This window comes from Chlamydotis macqueenii, chromosome 13, assembly GCF_036417535.1.
Source record: "Chlamydotis macqueenii isolate bChlMac1 chromosome 13, bChlMac1.mat, whole genome shotgun sequence".
Classification (NCBI taxonomy): Eukaryota; Metazoa; Chordata; class Aves; order Otidiformes; family Otididae; genus Chlamydotis; species Chlamydotis macqueenii.
Window position 1 is genome coordinate 9,936,734 of NC_141568.1, and position 14,657 is coordinate 9,951,390.

A 14,657-nucleotide genomic window follows, 5' to 3' on the forward strand; every position below is an offset into this window, starting at 1 on the left:
AATTGTTACAAATAAAGGAACTTTAATTTGCAGGTAATACAGAACAGTCCAGTCAGTGGCAGAACACCTCAGTATTTACAGAATGCAGCAGCAGTGGCCGGCAGCAACATACAAGATCGTTATCCTACAGCTGGAAAGTTGCTGAAGTCTGTGACATTCCACTGTAAATATAGGTATTATTAAAAATTACAAACTGCCCTGTAATGACTTTGATAACCTCCTGTGCAGCAGCTCCTGTAAAAGAAGGAAAAAAAAAAAAAAAAGAAAATATAAAACAGAAGGTAGTTAGCAGGTCATATTTAAAAAACAGTAAAAGAATGTTATTTATCTAGAACTGACTACACTGGAATTATTCCGGAAGCACCTGATACAACTCCTAGGATGAAAAAATGCGTTTTAGTACTTCCCAGTATAGAAGAGGCTCAGAAAGCTATTGCTTCAAAGGTAGCTTTACATATACTTTGCTGTATATACTTTCCATGAACACACAGAGTAAAAATGTGTGAGCAGACACACCCGTGCAAGCTGTGATCTCTCTAAATTAAATTGAGAAGTTCAATTAAAATCATAGAGTCATGGAATGGTTAGGGTTGGAAGGGACCTTCAAAGGCCATCCAGTCCAACCGCCCTGCAAGGAGCAGGGACATCTCCAACCAGATCAGGTCACTCAGAGCCTCATCCAGCCTGGCCTTGAACATTTCCAGGGACATGGGACTTCCACCACCTCTCTGGGCAACCTGTTCCAGTGTCCCACCACCCTCATTGTAAAAATTTTTTTCATAATATCTAATTAAATCTACCTCCCTCTATTTTGAAACCGTTACCCCTTGTCCTGTCACAACAGGCCCTACTGAACAGTCTCTCCCCATCTTTCTTGTAGGCCCCCTTGAGGTACTGGAAGACTGCTATCAGGTCTCTCCGGAGCCTCCTCTTCTCCAGGCTGAACAGCCCCAACTCCCTCAAGCCTGTCCTCATAAGAGAGGTGCTCCAGCCCTTTTATCATCTTCATAGCCCTCCTCTGGACCTTCTCCAGCTGGTCCATGTCCTTCTTATGTTGGGGACTCCAGAACTGGACGCAGTACTCCAGGTGGGATCTCACCAGGGCAGAGTGAGAACCACCTCCCTCGACCTGCAGGCCACACTCCTCTTGATGCAGCACAGTAGATACTTAATATAAGTGTATTGTGTTAATGTAAATGAAGATGTGTACTGTGTTAATTTTTATATGAATACAATTATTCCTTTCCTTTTTTTTTTTTAACTCAAACGCTCTTTAAAGTACTTTATTTTTAAATACATTTTAAAGCTACTAGAATTGATCTGCTGAGATGATTTAAGTTTATTTGGTTTCTTTTACTGACTTCAAACCCTTGCTGTCTCCACTTTTTCTGTATACCACAGGAAGTCACACCTGGAGAATGAAGGGGAAGATTTTGTCCTAATACTATCTTTGACTACAGTCTGTGATTGCAGTCTTGGCTCTGACAACAGAAAATAATTAAAGCAGCGGAGATTCTGACTCAAATATGTGCTACAGCAGGTTGGTTAGTTTGTATGAACCTCCTGGTTTGTATGACATTCTTACCTCCCATGAAGGCAGCAATCGCATGTGGCTCAGCAGCTCCATAGCGACAACTGGACAGCAAAGTAACAGTTAGTATTTTCAGGTCAGCTTTACCAACAAAGTGACACTTAAGATACAATACTTACAACTCATGAACGTAGTCATCTTTTACCACTACAGACAACCCATGTTCTTGTAAGAAACCAATAAGGCATGATTTTAGTTTTCCAATATCATCTTCTACCTGATAGTTGTAGACACCTGGAAAATTAAGTTAACTGTTTCATCACAAAACTGTAACACCACATGCAAAGTTAATGGGTTTAAATGGCAGTGTAAGTATTTCATTTTTCTGAAAAGTTTCTAAGCCAATTAATATATCAAATTATGAATACTACTGATAATTTAATATTCTGTTGATGCTACTCATGGTAATGACAAATTACTGCAAGTTGAACCGATTCATAATCCATGCAACCCATTTCAGTGGTATCAATTCAGATAAATTCCTTAAGTTCCCAAAAAGAAAAAAATTTTCACTTTAATAAAACCACAACTAATGCTGTATTTGTAGTTTATGACTAGTATTATAGCAACTACTGAATCTTTGTATTTCTTTTGATGACATTAAGAAACTTGGGTATTAACATACCTGGATATCTACCATGCTGCTTATAAAATCTATCTACAGCCCGTAGCATTAAGTACAGCACTAGTTCACTGTCTGGGTTATCCATATGGGAAACTGAAAATAGCAAGAGAGCTGGTTAGTTAGTGCAGATTAAATGGACAAATACACGTTTTGCATTACTTGAAAGCAAGATATTTCCCATGTGCTTAAACTGTAAAATCTGCAGTAAAAAGAAATCTTAATGAAAACAGCCGGCAACTGAGAATGTCAATGACTCAACTGTCAGATACACGATTCTGACTCCAGTGTATGATAAAATCATATTGTATGTATTTGATATAAACTGTTCAGTGAAGATATTTACATTTCAACTCTGACAGCTGCTGTAACATTAAATTGGATGTTCCTTAGTTATAATTTTGGGATTCAAAATGCATGCTTCATATATTTAACTGTAATGGCTGTAATTATAAAACAAGTCTTAAATCCCTTAATGTACACCTCAGTAGTCTTTCTAAATACTAACTACTACTTGTATCACATTGCATATTATCAACTAATTCAAGGAGCTTTCACTTAAATTATAAATATTACAAAACATATATATACAACGAAATGTATGCATTTTGTCCAAAACATTCAGGAGTTGTATAAGCTTAATTTAAATTATCTTAAAAACGTATTTCCAGCTTTTTGATTTTTTTTTTTTTTTAGTTTATGTAGGTTCAAAAAATAAAAAGCAATAATAAGTTTGCTAGTTCACATACTGAAAAGATAAGCTGAGAGGGGTCAAGACAAATTATTCTCATGTCTTTGGTCAGCTGAAAGCACCTTTCCAGCTCTGTCAGAAATAACTGAGGTCCACAAAAGAGAAGTTTGAAGAAAATAATGTTTTACTTTTGTGCTACCAAAGATAAAATCTGCAAGGGAAGAAAAAACCCTGAAGCATGCATCAGTCTGTAAGATCATTTTTGAACGTTCAAAATCAAATTGAACTCAACATGCTAGACTTAACCCACACTTCTAGTTGATGTCAAATTATAAAACTGCATAATGAAACAGAACATGTAACATACAATTATTGAAAATACAGTTAAAGTACAGGCCAAAAAGGAGCACTTACTGATTTCATCCTTGTTAAAAGTATTTAAACCATATTCTTCAGACAGAGATCTACATCGTACTACTCGGAGAAAAGCTGAGTTGCTGCCTAAGCAGAAGATGCAGAAAGGAGAGCATCACCTACTTGAATGTGTCACCAATTACTACATCTCTTTACGTCTGTATCTCTAATGTTTTAAACACGAAAGACAAAGTTACCATAATTTCATTTAACACCTCACTGTTTCTTTTGGTAGCGTGCAGTAACAGAATCTATTAAACTACATTTAGGTCTATTATCTGAAGTATTTTAGTGAAATACTTTGTGATTATTACTACTAGAATCTAAACGTGTCCGCCATGTTAATGTAACAGCTCATGCGTGTAGCTCTTCTAGAGCAATTCATCAATCACAGCTATCAGCTTCATGTTTTCTGCTGCAAATGAACATGGGTTCTTTCCATCTTCTGCTACATCTATCGCTGTCTCACATATTCTCAATTAATATTCTAACAGTACAGCTACGAGCGGGAAAAGGTTATTCTCCAGTATCACTGCTATGAAACAACCCAATGTGCAGCTACTTCCTAACACTGAAAAATGAGGAACTGCGAGGTTCTTCAAACTCCCAGTGAATGATATATCAATACATGGGTGCTGTGCTCTTGGCAATGTGCTTACAGGCAGATTTTTCCAGTTGCAAGGAGACTTAGCCAGGCTGCTGTGTGGACACATATACTTATCCAGAACAGACATAACCTAAAATGCCACCAATAGTACTACACACTGCATCCCTGTTTTACCCTTTCAGACTACCGGAAGTTTACAGAGCCTGCACTCTGAAGTCGGTATCACAGAATGGGCATTAGATGCTAATCACAGACAGTAGAGAACATCTGCTACCTGTTGTTTGGACCTGAAAAAATAGCATATATTTTCAAAGCCAACCTTTATAGACTCACTATTGAGACAGACTGAAGATCTGCTACTTCCACTGAAGACGAGGGATGCAACTGCTAAGCACTTACTTGAAAAGCTCAAATATTGAGTTACTGATTAAGAAATGCATTATCATTCAAAAATTTTTTATTATTTCATCATTGCATAAACACAGCTACAGAATCCAAGCATACTCACAAAGTAATTTTAATTCTCTTTCCGAAATGGACTCGGGTGCCTAAAAGAGACAACATACTCATTCCAGTACATACAATAACCAGATAATTTTTTTTTCAGAGATATTAATATATTGTGAAATAACCAGTCGTTCTTGTAAAAAAAAAAGTAATCTTAAATTGTAAATAATATATGCTTGTATGCCTTTTACTTTTATTATGACCAAACCAAAAGTGACAAATAAAACAGACCACAGATATTAAATGTCATTAGAACTTATTTAAGCATTTTGAAGAGAATGAGGTAATTAAGCATTATCTTTTCATACCTGCCTCCTTTGACTTAATTCTGTATAGAATACCAAGGAAAAGATGTTTCTAACAGGATAGAAGGGCCATACATTTGTAATTACCTTGCCTAGGGATTGTAACAATTTAGCAGCATGGTTACCCACAGCAGCGATATCCTTCTTTGCTTTTTCACGGTATCTGTTAATAACAAAGAAGTCTTAATAATTACAGCATAAAGCCATCAACTTCACAGGGAAGATAATTTATTTTTATTCTATATTATAAAGACAAAACACAAGCCACATGAATGCAAGTGAGCTACCTCAAGGACATGAATGCACTTATTACCTCCCTGTATGACACTGACATGGCTGAGCTGTTCACTGAATGTGTGGCTTAAAAACTACATGCATAACGGTTTTCTAGAAACTGGTTAAAATCAAAATTAATATTATTACAAACAGTCAAAGGAAGAATAGCTGTATGTCCTTCATTTGGCTTCTAATATTTTATTAATTCATTCATTTTAATATTTGTAGCCATAGTATATTTGTTCTGTTAAGAACTATGACAATGCAAACATCTCAACAACACAGCATTTAATACAACTCAATTTCAGAGTTAATTTTAAAGAACTGTAATTTTTTCATCTGCAATTAAAACCCTGTAACACTTATTGGAATTGAGAATTGAAGTACATAATGATCTGCAAATTCAGGACTGATACTTATGAAATTCAGATTTACAAATTAGGGTATCTGTGCAAATTCAAGCAATTATGGTTTCGTTTAGCAAAACAGTGATACAGGTTCTTGGCTTTACTGTCATTACATCGAGTAACTTGCATGAAGCAAGATCAATCAGTTATTTTAGACATGTAACAGATTTATATTTTATATCCATCTTTTTAATGCAATTTATCACAGTTCTGAGGAATGTACTTCTAAAATTAAGATTTTGTTTTGATTAGTAAACACTAAGGCACGCAATCCTTTCTCTGGTAGAGGTTTGTTTCAGAATCCATGGAGAAAGTAAAAATATATTAGAAATTACACTTTCCTATTTGAACAATTCAACAGTCCAACTGCACAGACAATATATTTAACAAAGTCTTCACCAAATTACTGTTTGATTTTTAAAGAGGAGGAAGAAGCAATCAATTGCAAAGAAAATGTGGTAACACACTAAGGAAGTCTTTTGTGCCAACAATTTGCGTCATGTCCAAGATGCACAGGAATAGAAAGTTCCTGTTGAGGATATGTGCATTCAAAGGCCTTCCTAAAATCTTGATCCACATTGATGCGGTTTAGAACTTGCAGTTAGTGTTTATTCATACCCTTCCTTATCTACCAAGTAATCCCTTCAAAGGGCATTAATTAGAATTAAGTCTTTAGAATTAAATACCTAGGAAACTAGTGTTTCTGTAACCAGGCTGACACATATGGAGGAGAAAAAACAAAGGCTGTGTTTAAGCAACAATTTGCTTTGGACAGCAGCAACTGGGCTATGGGATCTACTATCTATAGGAAGGTCTTTACTAAAACTGAAACTAAGGAAAGTGATGACTTGCTACCCAACCTTCAGAAACTGGGATGCACTGAAGGCTTAGGCCCTGGTTCCGAACAGCAGGTAGCATCTGTACGGGGAGCAGACAGCCCCAGGCTGCCATACTTCCCACACACCTCCTCACCCTTGTCCCATATACACTTTTTTTTTTTTTAATACAGGAATTCATGCACTTTGTGAGAACTGAAGTCATCACCATTTACTACCATTAGCAACTATTAAATTTCAAAAATGTATACTTACACATTTTGCAATTTGATAAATTTATTGGAGTCTGCTATCATATCAGGAATAGTGCCCCGGACAGGCAAACTCCCTTGCCCCTCATTTGCCACAAATTCCTTTACAGCTCGAGCCAAAATCCAGAAGGAGGGTGACTGCAAACGCACAAGAGACAGTCAGATACACAAACGTTAGTTATGATGCTTTTTCTACATTTAACTTTTACCCTTAATTACTCATTACCTGCTCTGTGAGATTTATGCAGCAATCATCATTAAAAATATCTTGAATGCATCTTGGAATCTATGAAAAAAAAAAAAATGGTTTGTATTTACTTGACTTTAAATTTCCTGAATTATCTCAACACTCACTACATAGGTGAGCAAACTCTAAGTAACCTCAGAGTTTCATATCAAAATCTCTTCTGCATCTTACATAGTCAGTGCTTCTCAGACATATTTCAAATAGCAGCACTGCCCAAGAACTTGCTTCTGATCAAGATGAACGTTACTAACAAAATCTCACCTTATTTCCATCTTCTACATGGAAGACTTAAAACTGGTAGCAACATCAGCAAAAGGTATTATCAGTCCCAGCTGCCCATCCTACCTGCTAGAGGCAGAACAGCAAAAAGACCAGGGAAGCGAAGAGGGGCTGCAAAAGTGAGAGTGTTTGGACTCCTTAACCGCTGCGGTTTAGTCTGGCACACAAACTAAAATAAATCACTAATATCCTGGGACATGGCTTGTACTGGCTCAGATGTCAGCACTAAGTTTTATCTGCTACTTTCCTGGGAGACTTAACGTGACTGTCCAAGCAAGGATCAGCACAGCTCAAATAAAAATGCAATGTAATCTAGAAAGAATTACAGAATGTGCTTTTACCCCATGTAGCTTTTGCAATTTACCATGGATGAGAGATTAAGGAAATTAGAGGTCAATTCTAAACTATGAGTTACTACTTCAAGATTATTTAAAATCAACAAAAACATCACTTCTAATGTTTTTAAGCTTGATCAGTTTATTAAAGGAATTTTGTAACATGTTTCTTCAAGAGGAAAGTACTGAATTTGCCAAGTCAAAGGTCCCTTGCAGCACTTCATTGCTATACAGAATAAATACTACAGCAAGTGGCTTCAGTATAGCACAATATCAACAAACGCCTACTGAGTCTCTCTCCTAGCAATGTGTTTAAATCGGACATCATCCACACCAGTGACTGCTAATTCTTTCTAACTGTACCAAGCACTTCACAGTTTAATCTGTAAAAGAAAGTCTGATAAAGTCTAAGACAAGAATACACTACTAATGAGCTCTGGTTACTGACTTATTCTGTACTTGAATTCCAGTCTTCAGGAAGGAAATGTAGCTTGCTTGCATAAGCAAGGAAATAAAAGAATTTCCATAAGCAATTTCCATAAGCTACAGTGCCACCTAGTCCAGGTCTATTTTACTACACAATTTGAATTTTAAAAATTGTACTAATCCTGTTTTACCTTAATATAAATGATGCAAATGGAATTCCTGTCCTAAAAGTGCACAATATGTTCTGAAAAAATGAGGTAGTTAAAATTTCTTAAATTTTGTCATACAGATGTTTATTTTACCTCTGTAGTATTTAATGCTGTGTTCACATTTTTAATAGCTTCTTCAAAGTTTTCCTCATCTTCTAGGGTCCCATTTTCATTCTTTAAGATACCTTATTGAAAACAAAACAAAACCAAACATAATCCCCTGAATTACATTTCATCATTTAGGTCTTACTAACAGAGCAGACTGGCTTTGGATGTATTTGTAGCATAATAACCAAGCAGCCAAAAACGGAATTACCAGTAAAAGGTACTGATAAAATTAGCTACATATACATTCTGCATACGACTCATTTTCCTGTGATGTTAAATAGAAGTTACTTATGACAAAATTACCAGTTTATTTGTGAGAGAAAGAGAGTAAAGTTTCAGAACTACTAAATTAATGTAGATGGCAGTAAAAAGGTAATTTAACTCTCCTTCCCATCCCCAGTCATGTTTTGTTGGGTTTTTTTTTAGTCAAATTTGGCAAACACTTATGAACCCACATGGCAAGTCAGACCAAGAAATGGACTGCACTGAGAACCCAATTTAACCAAAGGTAATCACTACAGATCAGATTAGTTCCCTGGCCCAACCTGAGGATAAGGATGACAGAACCCCACAGCAATATGCACATAGGCCAGCTTTCAATGAGGAAATACCAAAAATTCTGTTAACGTTTTTATTCTATAATCATTTAAGACAATGTATTTCTAGATCTTAAAAATGCCTCATTAATTTTAGAACCCAGAAAAGGTATTAGACTGAAACATCTGTAAAAATGAAGTCTGTTCACACAGTAGTTACAGTGTATTCAGTAGCTACATAATCTTTCTCTCTATATACTATTTATGTAGAGCCAAAATGATTACCAACAGTTTGGTGGGTCAACTGACCAATCAAATAGTTGCAGTTAAAACAATTTCAGTGTCAAAAGCCACTTTCTTTCTTCTTTGTCACATTTTCCACATTAAAGATCAACATTTTCTACAAGATTTTCTCTTAAGGCCTCTCCTCCCACCCAAATCAAAACATACTCTTGATCTTAAACAGCAAACAGTACGAAGCACTGACAAACTGCATTTAAAAGCAAATCTGGGATCTTAAGATCCACCTGTATAAAACAATCATTTAGAAGATTTGTTCTGTATAAGCCAGCAGTTTTTAATAAATTAACTCTGATACAACTTCTGATTATTTTTCAGATATTGCCGTATATATTTCTGCCAGTATGAGTAAGTGACTCCTAGGACATACATTACCTTGCCGAATCAGCTGTCTGAATGCTTCTTTTTCTTTGTAGCTCTTAGGCAACTGATCACTTTTCTAAATTTAAAAACAGAAAAAAAACATTTTGTCTTTAACATATCTACTACTAATCTCACTGTGTTCAGACTGCTGAACTCTAGAGTCTGTCACTGTTTACATACATTCACTTTATTTCAACTAGTAACCTTTATTACAATTTTCTTTTTTTTTTTACATGTTATCAAAATAATAATCTAGTTTAGAAAAGACATATCTGAAGTAGTAATAATAATAATAGCAATGACATGCAGTTTTGCAATATACCTCATTAAACCATTTTGTAAGATACTTGGCTACAATCACAATCCATGGAGTGTGGCTATGGTCCTGTAATTGAACAGCAGAGAAATCTTTGTCAAGTTGTGAAAAGACAAAAACTGGAGACAAATTTAAAATTCGTTTTAAATGTAAACTCCTAAGATCCCTTCCATTATTGTAAAAACACAGGACATGTTCCAGATTTTGATTCAGAAATAACATTCTCTAACTAGTATAAAACAATTTAAATTATTATTCCTTTACTTAAAAGAAAGGCGGGTAAGTCAAGTTCTCCAATATTTCTCTGGAGTGGAACTTCAGTAATGCACCAATACCCACACTGCAAAGCTCTGCAGCAGTACGTAAGCGTAAAAATAATTCTAAAAGAGACACTGAGGGGGAATCAGTCTAACAAAAGATCAAGTTGTCCAGGAGTATTCCTTACTTCCCAAGACCCTCACTTGCTTAAGATTTAAACACAGACTGTAACATTTGGGGCAGAGGCTAAAAATAGCATCTCGTGCCTCTGCTGAGATGAGACTCGGCACCAAGAAAAGGCACCTGCCAAGAGTTATTTTCGTAGAATCCCTGTTCTATGTCTGCATCCATCATAGCGCAAAACACGTACCAACCTTTTTGGCCATATGATCCAAGTCATAAGACTGAATGTGTTCCTTCAGTTCTGGAAACGGTTTGTCCAGTCTCAGATCTTCTAACGTATTGTCAGGATGAGATTCAACAACTGTGAAAAAAATTACACAGTATATTTTCAGAGTTTTACATCCAGCCTTCAAGACAGAGGTATACAGTGCATCATCTGCTCATTTAGCTGCTTGATTCTCAACTGTTTTGCGTACGGTAACTTTAATGTCAGGATAATCGCCAACGTTACTATTTGTTGCAGTCCGTAATTTCTACGCATTCCTCAAAGAATGCTGCTGGTCATGAACTGCAAACTGCATTAAACAATAGACTAAATACATCACAAGGTAAAGATGGAAATAAAAAAAAAAACAAACCAAAGTGATATTACATATTGAAGCTTTAAACCTTTTAGAAAAGTCTTTATCCCAGAAAACCCTCTAACCTGTATGTTCTTTAATAATGACTCTCATATAACCAACCAGTCCATAAGTCCTGCAGACCAGCAGAGGAATGCTGGCATTCCAAAGAAGCTCAGCCAAGCGCAGCAATGTACTATAAGGAAAAACATTTTTCTTTTTCAGATGTACAAGAGGACAAACAGTTAACTATAAAGTTAACTCTTATACAAGTAACTTGTGAAAGAGAACTTTTCTATGAGAGAATTCTAATATTATCATGATTCTAAGCACATATAAGGTGATTAATTTTATATGTGAATTTACACTAGGTAAGAAATACATTTATCATTAGCTTACTTATATTTAACTCCATCCTCCCAAATACTCCAAGTTATCAATTAAACTTCAATGAGTTGTGAAAGAAAGAAAAAAAAAATTATATCTTGCATTGCACATATGCCTGCAGTTGAAACATGCTTTTACAACTGAATGAAAACAAGCAACTTCAGATGATTCTTTACCTTTCTGGTAGCTGTGTTGCTACCACCACGTTAAACCGATTAAAAAAGGATGGGTCATTGTCTAGAAGTTTTTCTGGACTCTAAATAGCAAGAAAAAAACAACTTCATCAGGAAACACTGAAAATTTCTGAATACACAGCAAATCTGTTCAACATTCAATGTAAAGTATTAAGTGAAACCTATAAAATTACAGTGAAGTTATAAAATAATGTTTAAAATACATAAATTGACTTATGGCAAATAACTTAAGATCTTCTCCCGCAAATGTTGTTTCATCACGAAGCTACTTAAACTGCAACATTACAAAGACAATATACAGCTATGACTTCAGGCTTTTATCACATTGTATAACAAGAAATGTAGAACTAATTTAGGAAAACAAACCTCTTCAACAAAGTTTCCAGAAACATCATTATTCAATTCTTGCAAGAGCTCGGTAGCACTCTGGGCACGACTCTGTTTCAGAACAATCAAAACAACGTTTAATCTCTTGAAATGTAATTTATATAGTATATCAGTACTACATATGCTACATGCTAAAAAAATTTCTTGCTTATAATGAAGTCCTTACTCCAAGCCTTGCTTATCTGAAGAAAAAAAAAAAAAATCCTTTACCAGCAGGCACTTGGTTGAGACTATTTTTAGTAACGTAATTTTAAAAACAAAAATTACATGACAGACATTTATTAATTTCCAGGAGTTACCTATGCCTCTTGTACTCTTGTTTTTGTGATTTTCCCCCCTCATCCACCTCTCTGCTCTTAGCTTTACTCCTTCAACCACAATTCTCTTCCACCTTATCCTTCCAAAGATTTTCTTAGCCATATCTCGTTCATTTTTTCCATTCAATCTTGCCAAAACTGAGCTTATCTTCTCACTTAAGAGCAACTACAAAGTAATCACGGGGAATGCTGTCAAATAATATATATATTTTAACCTATACATACATGTTTTCAGCATTACTTATAATACTACATTTGAGTATTTACTCAATACTTTCACACTTTTAATACACCTAAACTGACATTTGTTATCTCCTTACCTGACCAATATGGCTTTTCTGTAGAAAGAAACTGAAAAGGAAACAAGAGAAAAAGTTTTTTTGAAGAAAAACATTAAAGTTACATTTTATAGTGCAGAATATGTTGCTGACTCTCATATACAAACTGAGTTCCCCCTTAAACTTGCTTTTCTTCTCCCCACCATTGTAAGATTTTCCTCATAATCAGCTTCTTAAGGAAATTTTCCAACAACTAAGCCACAAATCTGAAAAATAACACATGCCAAACTCCTCTGGAAGCCAGGATCATACTGCAGATTCTTTTCTATTAGGCTAATTAAAGACAGATTATTACTCATGTAATGGAATATACTTCCCTCATACGTAACCCCGGGAAGTAGGCAGATATTTGTAGGTATCTACCCGAACCATAAGAAACTGTGATCTAGAATTAGTAAACAAATTATTTTTTTATAGGATTTGTGAAGAGTTTATTATCCTTTCCCCTGCTGCACACAGCCTTTCAAAGCTGTGAAAGATAATAAATGGCTATTAGTCACAGTTTCACAATGATAAAGTAATGAAAAGTAAGTTATTTTCAACACCAAAATTACAGAAAATACATTTAGCCATGCTGAAACACAAGCAAATTTTGCATTGTCCTATCTCAAAATAACAGCAAACAAGTTATTTGTAAATATTTTTATAAAGTAGACCATTGTCTTTATAAACTTGATTTGTGAAGCAAATAGACCTGTAAGATACAAAAAAAGGCAGCTAAAAAACTATGTAAAATTTAGCAGCTAATATCAAAATGATCATGCACGCTGTATATGTCACAAAGGGTCATAACCACAAAACACTTGAAGAAACATATAGAGGCTTTTTAAATTACTAAGAATTTTTAAGGACTTCTTAACAAGTATAGAGATGGAACTACTTATGAAACTCTATTACTTCTCAATTTGTATCAGAAACTAGTAACAAACCTACTTATTTCCAACATCTTCTCCAGACACCTGATTCCCATCGACAATTGTAAATGACCCAATACCTTGGGGGGAAAAAAATGACTATGAATAACGAGGCATTATGAAATTATCAGATACATTGCAATGACAACACAGATGAGAGATCTACTTACCTGGTAGCACTAAGTTTTTGAGTATTTCTGTTCCTGTCGCTGTTGCATTTATCACACATACATGGGCAGATTCTAATGCTTCTTGTCCATGGTCACCCCACAGTCTATAACAGGATGGAAACAGGAATTTTGTGAAATTATATCATTTCAGGTTGTAAAGCCAACACAATTTTAAAAAATAAATAATCACAAATGGAGACTAGCATACTAGTTTCCATTTACTGTTAAAAGGGGCTAAAAAGGACTAACTAATATAAGTTTTCCTTAGGAAAGGTTACTCTGACAAACTCGAAACTTTTTAAAAAGCAACCCAATTTTACTGTCATTTCATTTTCTCCATAGTTATACTCTACACCATATGAAAGCACACACCTTTTTCTGCTGTAACATATTCGACTTTTTTAAAATCATCATGGGTCAAAACATTCCTTACACAAATTCTGTCCTAAAATTGAGTGCTTGCTTTTTCATAAGTTTTATTGTAGGTAATATATTTTAGTGCTTTTTATAATACAAGATGCTGAAACGTACAAGCAGATGGAAATCACTCTGGAAATGTATTTAAGACATCTATAAAATAATATTTAGGCTGAAATCGGGACTTGACAGTACCCAACTGATTTCACACAGGCAGTAACTTTACTTTCTTCAGCTGCAGAAAAGAAAATTACCGAAGAGACTTAGCAAAGCATTTTAACTACTACTAGGAGCTCCAAATGTACGCAAGCATGGAAAAAATTAACCCCTGCCATGCTCTAGACACCGGCTGGCTCCAGCAGAAGCCGCCCTTCCCTCATTTAACTTCGCTCTTTCTGCCTTTCCCATCTATGCCTGCACAGACGTGGGCTTCGGCCAGCAGCTGCGGGAACAAGGGACCGGGCCGCAACAGCCCGCCGAGCTCGGACACGGCCGCCCCTCTCCGCGAAGGGGAGCCCCGGGGGGCTCAGCGAGCGACGACGAGCAGCCCTGTCCGCCCAGCGCGGCCTCAGGCAGGCAGGCCGGCCGCCCGCCGCGCCTCCCCTGGGGCAGGCCCACCGCTTGAACGGGAGCGCGGCCCGTGGGCTGCGGCCCCTGGCTCGGCCTGCAGCGAGAGGAGAGCAAGGCGGGGCAGGGCCAGGCGCGGCGGCGGCAGCCCGCTCTCCGCCCGGCCAGGACGACGGCGGTGGCCCCGCAGAGCCCGTAGCACCGCGGAGCCGAACCGGGCCAGCCCCCGCCGCGCTACCTCAGCTGCCGGTCGTATCGCTGCTCCTTCAGGCTGGCCCGGCCCGCCTGCGCCATTGCCGCACGCTGCTCCGCGCCGAGCGCTGCGCAGGCCCGGGCGGG

The 14,657-nt window shown here is 36.6% G+C and overlaps 1 protein-coding gene across 4 annotated transcripts; it reads right to left on the reverse strand.

The window, feature by feature from the left end:
- Window positions 1–2: 2 nt before the first annotated feature.
- Window positions 3–14,657, reverse strand: NAE1 (NEDD8 activating enzyme E1 subunit 1). Of its 4 annotated transcripts, XM_086758050.1 has the most exons (20): window positions 14,557–14,651; window positions 13,335–13,438; window positions 13,184–13,244; window positions 12,233–12,263; window positions 11,575–11,646; window positions 11,191–11,270; window positions 10,714–10,823; window positions 10,259–10,368; window positions 9,633–9,695; window positions 9,323–9,386; window positions 8,097–8,188; window positions 6,734–6,793; window positions 6,512–6,645; window positions 4,825–4,900; window positions 4,434–4,473; window positions 3,319–3,405; window positions 2,217–2,309; window positions 1,711–1,825; window positions 1,586–1,635; window positions 3–234 (listed from the first exon to the last, which is right to left on the reverse strand). In XM_086758050.1, exons 1-20 carry the CDS (start codon window positions 14,610–14,612, stop codon window positions 125–127), a joined length of 1,608 nt encoding a protein of 535 aa, XP_086614176.1. In that variant the 5' UTR covers window positions 14,613–14,651; the 3' UTR covers window positions 3–124. The 4 variants fall into 4 exon arrangements, with proteins under 4 accessions (XP_086614176.1, XP_086614177.1, XP_086614179.1 ...); XM_086758051.1 differs by lacking the exon at window positions 13,184–13,244 and having other exon boundaries at window positions 14,557–14,657; XM_086758053.1 differs by lacking the exons at window positions 13,184–13,244; window positions 14,557–14,651 and adding an exon at window positions 13,866–13,927.